The following is a 7,781-nucleotide window of genomic DNA, read 5'->3' on the forward strand; positions in this document are numbered from 1 at the left end:
CGGCCCCTGTGCCAAAGGGCAGTCAATGATGGGAGGACAGCAGTGACGCTCCTGGCCTCCTTAGAACAAGCAGTGCAGCCAGCACCTGTGCCCAAAAAGCTGCACCCCTGTTCCTGGCTGCTTGCCCCAAGGGACCCCGGAGCTCTGCTGTTAAACACTTTATTTCTCCCTCGCTGTAGCCCTCCCTTCCCAGAGCAGATGGTCTCCTTGTCATCCCACTGCAGCTTCAGGGTGTGCTGTGGGAGAGGGCTGGTGGCCTCCTTTTCCTGCTGGCTCCCAAGGGAAGGACCCTCTGCCAGGGAGGGACAGGGCTGCCAGGCAGCCCGCTGGCAGGTTTGGGGAGGGGAGGGACAGGCATGGAGCAATGTGCCCAGAGCGCTTCATCACGAGCAGTCATTCAATCAATGCTACAATAAGGAGGTGGTTGGGGTTAGAGGGCCACCTCTGATCCTATTTTACAGGGGAGGGGAAGCGGATCCCAGTTTAGAGTGCCGTGTCTTCAGCCTCAATGCGGGGCCCAAAGAGCTTCTCTGCAGTTGCTTTGCCGTCGTACTTGGGCAGGGTGCCACCAAAGTCTGCTGGTAAGATGTCAATGTCGATCTCCTGGTAGAAGGACTCCAGCTCCTCCCCGTGCACAAAGACCTGGTGGGAGGCAGGAGTGACCCTCAGCAGAGGACCTGGGCAACTCTTCCCAGATGCTCTGTTTCACCCAGGGATGTGCCTCTGCCTCCAGGTCCCTTTCCCACACTCACCCTCTCCAGCAGTTTGCTCTTCAGGAAAGGTTTGACCACGTTGTAGGTGGTGGTGAAGTACCAAGGCTGGTGGATGAAGTGGACGGCCTTGAACCGTGCTGGGAAGGAGTCCTAGGATCCGAAACCCAGACACAGACAGTTACAAAGGGTGCTGGCCCTGCAGATCTGGGCGGGCAGCAATAGACACCCCAGCACTGCCATGGTTCCCCTTGCCCAATCTCCCCTTCTCTCTTTGATGGACCCAGAGGATCAGCTGTCCCAACCCCAGGACCACCAGGGAAGCTGAAGAGCCTCACAGATGGTTCATTGCTCCCACTCCACGAGAAGGACCACATCTCTGCTGTCCTCCTTCCCTGGGGAGAGCTGAGTGTGTTTGGCCTCTGGTCTAAGGGCAGAAATCCTGGAGTGCCTGTGAGTGTCTGTCCAGCCTGGATGGGGCTGGCCTGAGACGGTGGTGAGGAAAGGCCTCCAGGCCATGCTATAGGATGCTGCAAGGAGTGGTGGTACTGCTTCTGGTCAGCCATTTGAGAGGGCAGGGAGCTGGGGCCAGAAAAATAGGATCCATCTTGCAGGATTTAGCCAATTAGCTGGCAAGGGAAGGAGTGTGTGCCAGGGAACAGCCTCTCCATGGTGCTTTCTCATGGTGCCAGTGTAGTGGCAATCCCAAACCCTACTAGCCCTGCCTTCACCCTTCCCTGAGCTCTCTGCTCCCCCAGGGCCCACTCTGCCACTGCTGGGCAAAAGACTTTGCCACCTCACCTGCAGCATGTCCACCATCTTCTTGAGCTCAGAGGGTTTGATCCCTGACGCCTGCTGCATGGTGAAGCCCTTGAAGTTCTCAATGATGCAGAAACCGTTGATCTGGGTCTCTTCATTTTCCAGCAGCTTCTCCAAGATAACACAATAGGCACGAAGGATCTGGTGGAGAGAAGCAGGGTCTGGTATTAGGTCTCACCTCCCATAGACCCCAGGAGGTTCCCAGGAAGACTCCCATGCAGTGTTAGCCAGGGTCTGCTTGACTCCAGCCTGCCCGTTGCAGCCAGCCCCAGGACTTCAGAGCAGGGAGGGCATTTCAGAGGATGCTGAACAACCACCATGTTCCGCTTTCAAGGTGGGCACTTTTCAGGTCTGGATCAAGGATATGTTCCCACCGAATTCAGAGCTGAGCAGAAAGCGGAGCTTGGAGAACTTGTGAGTTACATGCCTGGAGATCTCTTTGCCAAGAAGCCCTTTCTGTGCCCTATGCCTCAGTTTCCTCCTCTGCCCTGTGGGTTCCTCCTTCCTCAAGCACCTTGGTTTTATGGTGTGGTGCCTTTCTTCACCTCATGTTACCTGGGCTGGGGGATGCACACCTGAATTTGGCCTGCATCTTGCACCGTGTCAGGGGGAAGGAAGGTGAACCCTTTGGTATGGACTATGCTCTCTCAGACTCCCTGGAAGGATAAATTCAAAGGGCTACAGATCTGCTTCAACCTGGATTTACCGGCTGGAGGCTGCGTGTGGACATATGTATATGTGTGTCTAAGGGATGCTGCACTCAGACGTGCTGAGCGGGACAAGCCCAGGAGCAGGACCATGCTGCTCTGGGAGTGATGGCTGGGCTGGGCTGAGCTGACCTCATCGAAGGTGATCTCTTCGTAATCCCAGTTCTCAATGTTGAAGAGCATCACAACCCGGCCATACTTGTCTCTGCTAGCCAGGATGCCGGGGTAGCCAGCTTCGATGGTGCTGCGCACGGCCTCGGGGGTCAGGTTGTCGAAGAGCTCAGGATACTGCTGGCGGAAGTTCACGTAGCCTGGAGAGAGGCAGAAATTGGAGAGGACAACGGCTGCTCACCTGGCCTCGGGAAGTTGGAGGCCCCAGAGACAGGATGGACTGGCAATGGTGAGACATTGGTCCTGAGCCCGAGAGCTGCAGACCGGCTGTGCCTGGGGTCCACATGGGTCAGGTCTCCTCCAGCAAAGGTGGGGAAAAGGAGCTCAGCAGCAGACCAGCCTCAGCCCCAGCATGCTCAGAGCTATTCTCCCCATGCCAGGGGCTTCCCATGCCTGCCTTCTCTCCGACATCTCAACAAGCAGATGAAGTCATTTTTTCCCTCATTTCCCTTCTCCCCTTCCTCCTCAATTGGGTGATGTCCCCCAGCTCCCCTCCCTTGGCACCCTGCGGGCACAAAATAAGGAATCTCGTCCTGGGAAAATGTGGACGAACAAAACCTCGTCTGAGAGCCAGCGCTGATAATTACAACTCATTATCCTCCAGGCCAACACAAAGAAGAGCAGAGCCGGAGCCAGGCAGGTTCCTGCCGGCAGCCACCCCCCGGGCTGCCCTCCCACTCCCCCTCCATCCCTATGGGTCACTCTCAGTGTGGGGAGGGGGTGCCACAAGCCCCCCACCCTGCACCCTACCCTTGAGGGGTCCCAGGTGTGCTGAGCCCACCAGGCACCATGCACAGAAGCGTCAGGGTGGGTGCAGGACCAGCTCCTTACAGGGATACAGAGGGGTGTGTATAGGGTGTGGGGGTCTCGAGAGGATGCAGCCCAAACCAGCTGGGTTTGCTGCACAAATGAAATAGCCTGCCACTGCCAAATGCATTTTTCTTCCCATTTTGTCTGGTAAATTAGCGAGGAATGGGACTGTCCTGGTGTTGCGGGATGCCTGGTATCACCCTCATTTATTTCCTTCCCCATCCCAACTCTTTCCCCTGCATCCCAAGCCCCCGAGTCCTGTGTTTTTCTATTTATCCTCTCTCCTCATCCCCTTCCCATGTCAGGGTCCTGCTCTGCCAGCACAGCCCAGACCGGGGGGGCTAGGAGGCACCAGCACAGGACTGGGAGCTGCTGGTGGATGTGTACCGCTGTCCTCAGCCAGCATCACAGCCTGGGACCCCTCCCCACCTTTCAGCAGGTCGTAGGCCCTGTGGACGTCGAACTTGCGGGCGCGAATGAAGCGGAGGAAGAAGGAGTCATCCTTCCCCTGCACTTTCTCGGCCACCGCCTTGCACACCTCCTCGCCGCCCGCCCGCTCCTGCACCAGCTCCCGCAGCGCCTTCACCGCCACCTCCCTCTGCTCCTCCGTCTCGTTCAGCTCATCCTTTGCCTGGAGGGGAGCAGAGAGGGGACCCAGCTCGGTGATGCCCCACACACACCCCAAAACACCCTGGAGGTCATTAGGCACCCAAAAGCTGGGGGAGCGTAGTGATGCTCCTTGCAGCATCCCAGTGCAGGGAGGGCAGGGTCATCCAAGTCCCCTACTTGCAGACCCTTTGGGGTAAGTGCAGCCCTTCCCAACACAAGAGCCCATCGAGGGTCTCCTCTGGCCCCCAAGAAGGAGCAGGAGCCCTGGGCTGCACCTGCTCCCCGTGGCCACCCTCACCTTCTGCAGGGTGTGCGGGGGGATCTTCTCACACCTCCCGAAGACAGGGCCATGGTCCTTGGTGGTGAGGCGCTCCAGCTTGGTGCGCAGGGCCTGCTCCTCCTCCGAGACGATGCGGAAGGTGCCCGTCTGGGGGTGAGGAGAGGATGTGGGGTCTCCCCAGCTCCCTACCCCACTGCAGGTCTCCTGGGGTAGGGGGCTATGGGGAAGAGCAGAGCCTCCGCACATGCACCCAAGGCCATGCAATGGGATGGGGATGGGCTGTGTGCTGCCCAGGCTCCCTGTCACAGACTGAGAGCAGCTGGGGAGGCAAGGGGTGCGTGGGGTGCACCCCATGCCGGCAGTGCACAGAGGGGATGCTCAGAGCCCAGGGTTGGGGCGGTGCAGAGGCAGTACTCACAACTGTAGACATGTCGTCCTCTGTCCTCTGTTGGCTGCAGGACACTGGGAGAGGGAAGGACGAATCAGCAGCAGTGGGGATCCCAATGGCCTCCGCAGCCCCCCCACGCCCCATCCCTGCCCCTCTTGTTCAGGCAGGGGTGGAGGTTTGTGCCCAGAGGACACCCCCAATCCTCCTCGGCTCTGTTACGTACTGCCCGCATCTCTGCCTGCCTGCTAGGGGCTGAGCAGCCTGAGAAACACCAGGGATGTTTGCAAAAGCAGCTTAAAAATGTGGGTATTGATCATCTGACACCTTCACGCTTTTTTTCCGGCTCTGCCTTTCCGATAGAGGTTGGGGGCATCTCATGGGGACCTCCAACCCCATGAGCTCAGCCAGCGCTGCTTTGTCTCAGACCACCTTCATACAGGCAGAGGCAAGCACCCAGCTTCGGCGGAGCCAGCCAGCCAGCTTGTGGTTTTTTTGCCTTTTATTTCTACTACCCCGTTATCCCCAGAGTGTTTCCCAAACCCTCGAGTCCTGCTGCTCCAGCCCAGAGCCCATCACCAGCTGCAACGCTGGACTGCAAGCCTCTTGGCATCTTTCCAACGTGGTCTGGGTGAAACACCTTGTTCCCATGCATGGAGAGGAGGGAGAGGGCTGCCTTCATCCAACTTCAGCACCTGACCCTGACCCTGCCTGGCCATAGCACCGGCTCCGAGCCCAGGCTGTGTGAGGGATGCTTGGCTCCAGTTCAACCACTTCCCAGGGGCATCTTCTTCCCCACCAGCTCCTGGGGAAGGGATCGGCATCCCCTTTTTCCAGCCCACTAAAAGCAATCCCAACCCCAGAGATGTCAGGTTAAGGGAGGTCTGGATGATGGTCTCCAATGAAGTTATTTCAGGTGGAAAAAGTCCTGGATACTCACCAGGGAGAGGAAAAGCTGAACCGTCTGCAGAAGGTCAGTGCACGGGGCCGAGATGGATGCACGAACGGCAAGGCTGGAGTGGAGCAGCAAGATAGCCGGGCGAAAGCTTTGTAGAGTCACCGGGTTGGGATTAGACCGTCACAAGGCATCAACTCACTGCAGCTTTGTAATTAAGTCAGCACAAACCCAGGCAAGAAACCCCATTAAAACATTACAAAAGGCAGCTGAGGAGAGGGAAGGAGGGAGCCAGGGCTCCGCCGGCAGGCCAGAGTGTGCGTGGAGGGGCGGGCTGGGATGCCGGACCCGATTAACGAAGTATAAAAGCTTCTCGTTGTGTAACTCGCTCATTAGCACGGGGCAGGGGCAGAGGCAGGCAGTGGGCAGCCTGCCATCCCCGCCTGCTCCCCCGGGGAGAGCGGGCCAGGTCTCTTCCCCTGCTTCTGCCCCAAAAAGCCTGGCAAGGTCCCGCTGTGAATTTGGCCGCATGAGCAGTGTCTGGCTGTGGGGATGGGTCCATGGCAGAGGATGCTCCTGGGGTTGGTCCTGCCTGGGGCTCTCCAACTCCTCCCCAATAAGGCCACCCAAACCAGCAACCACATAGGGGCCCTTTCAGCTTTTAAAACAAAAAACCATGGACAGGTGGCTTTTTTTTATCATGCCCTTGAGTGATGGTTTCCTGCTCAGAGCTTTGGGAACTGGAACCCAGTCCACCCCTGGGGTGATGCCGTGGACCCACGAGGGAGGGGAGCCCTGGGATGTGGCAGGGCCCACGCTGAGCCCGTGACCAGGTGCAGCGGGACGAGGCTTTTTGGGCGTCCACATCCCAGCGTGCTGAAGCTGTGTGGGGCAGGGGAGCCCTTGCAGCCTTAACTCTTTTTGGGCCCAGGGTTGTGGGAGCTGGGTGAGGATGTGCAGAGGATAGGGCTGTGCACAACTCTTTCCCCAAGCCTAGGAGAGGAGCTCGGCTGGGCATTTAACGCGATGGGGATTTTGGGGAGGTGGCAGGGCCAGGCTAAGCACCAGAGCAGGACTGAGGGGGCTTACACAAGGCATGTTTTGTAATGCCACTGGGATTTACGGATTTGGTTTCCACGGGGCTGCCCTGCAAACAGAGCCGAGACCCCGCTGCGAGGGAGGGAGGAGGAAGGCACAAGACTCCAGATGAAGGGCAGGGGGGAGCAGGGAGGGAAAACCCGGACCTGTGCCAAGACCCCGGGCAATGCCGCCGTGGCCAGAGGCACCGCGTGCTCCTCTCCATGGGAGACCCCCCGACCTCCCCATCCCCTTCCCACGCCAGCCCCGGTGCAAGGCTCAGCTCCCTCCTAGTGCTTGTTGGACGTTTGTCTGCAGCCCAGCGATCAAGACGGTGCATGACAGGGGACACCGTCAGCGGAGGGCTTCCCCGACAGCCCTGTATGGGGGTGGCAGAGGGGACCTGTGCTCCTGTGGCCACCGTGGCGACCTGGCCATCACGCTCATTGCAGATAAAATAGTTTTGCAGATTCACGCGCAAGCCCTGGCATCACTGAGTGGGTGCTTTGTCCAGGGAAAAGGGGTCCTGGGAAAGGTGGCAGCCCCAAGAGGGACCCACCCAAGGAGGACCCACCCCAAGGTGTTGTGGCCAAATCCCTTTGGGGATCTCTCAGCCAGGTCTGGTTATCCCCCTCCCCATGGCCCCAGGCGAACCCGCTCCCCCTTGCTCGGCAGCATCCGCTCCCGCTCCCCGTGAGCACGGGGCTTGCAAAAGCTCCCACGCTGTGCTGGCACCGTATCCTCCGGCTAAATCCCGCTGCTTAAAGGCGGGCTAAACCTCCTCGTGCGCCCAAGGCCACCCCTCGTGCCCCCTGGAATTAAGGGGTTTACTCGAAGATATCTGCACCCCACGTGGATGGCACTCGCGGGGGCCGGGCACTGCTGCTGCTGCTGCTGCAGCTGCGGGGTGGCCCTGAATGGGCACTTTGTGCCGAGTGCCCCAGTCCCCCCCCGGCTGCCCGCCCCATGCGCCTGCACCCCATGCTGCTTGCACCCCGCACTGCCCTGCGCCCCACGCCACCCCGCGCCCCCATGCTGCCTGCACCCCCACGTGCCTGCACCCCACACCGCCCTGCCACCCCACGTGCCTGCACCCCGTGCCACACTGCACCCCACGCTGCCCTGCACCCTATGCTGCCACGCACCGCACGTTTCCCTGCAGCCCACACCATTCTGCACCCCACGCTGCCTGCACCCCGCGGGACTCGAACCCGCGATCTCCCGGGGCGGCCGGAGGAGGCGGGAGCGGCCGGTGGCGGGGAAGGGAAGTGAGCGCTCGGGGGCGGGAGCTGTTGCCCGGGTGACGGGCCGGCACTTC

At 59.8% G+C, this 7,781-nt stretch overlaps 1 protein-coding gene across 1 annotated transcript; it reads right to left on the bottom strand.

Moving 5' to 3' along the window:
* Positions 1-408: 408 nt before the first annotated feature.
* On the bottom strand, positions 409-5,547 carry RLBP1 (retinaldehyde binding protein 1). Its single transcript, XM_052807128.1, has 8 exons — positions 5,432-5,547; positions 4,525-4,568; positions 4,125-4,253; positions 3,647-3,848; positions 2,369-2,547; positions 1,512-1,670; positions 753-863; positions 409-642 (listed from the first exon to the last, which is right to left on the bottom strand). Exons 2-8 carry the CDS (start codon positions 4,534-4,536, stop codon positions 484-486), a joined length of 951 nt encoding a protein of 316 aa, XP_052663088.1. The 5' UTR covers positions 4,537-4,568; positions 5,432-5,547; the 3' UTR covers positions 409-483.
* Positions 5,548-7,781: the final 2,234 nt, after the last annotated feature.

This window comes from Harpia harpyja, chromosome 14, assembly GCF_026419915.1.
Source record: "Harpia harpyja isolate bHarHar1 chromosome 14, bHarHar1 primary haplotype, whole genome shotgun sequence".
NCBI lineage: Eukaryota > Metazoa > Chordata > Aves > Accipitriformes > Accipitridae > Harpia > Harpia harpyja.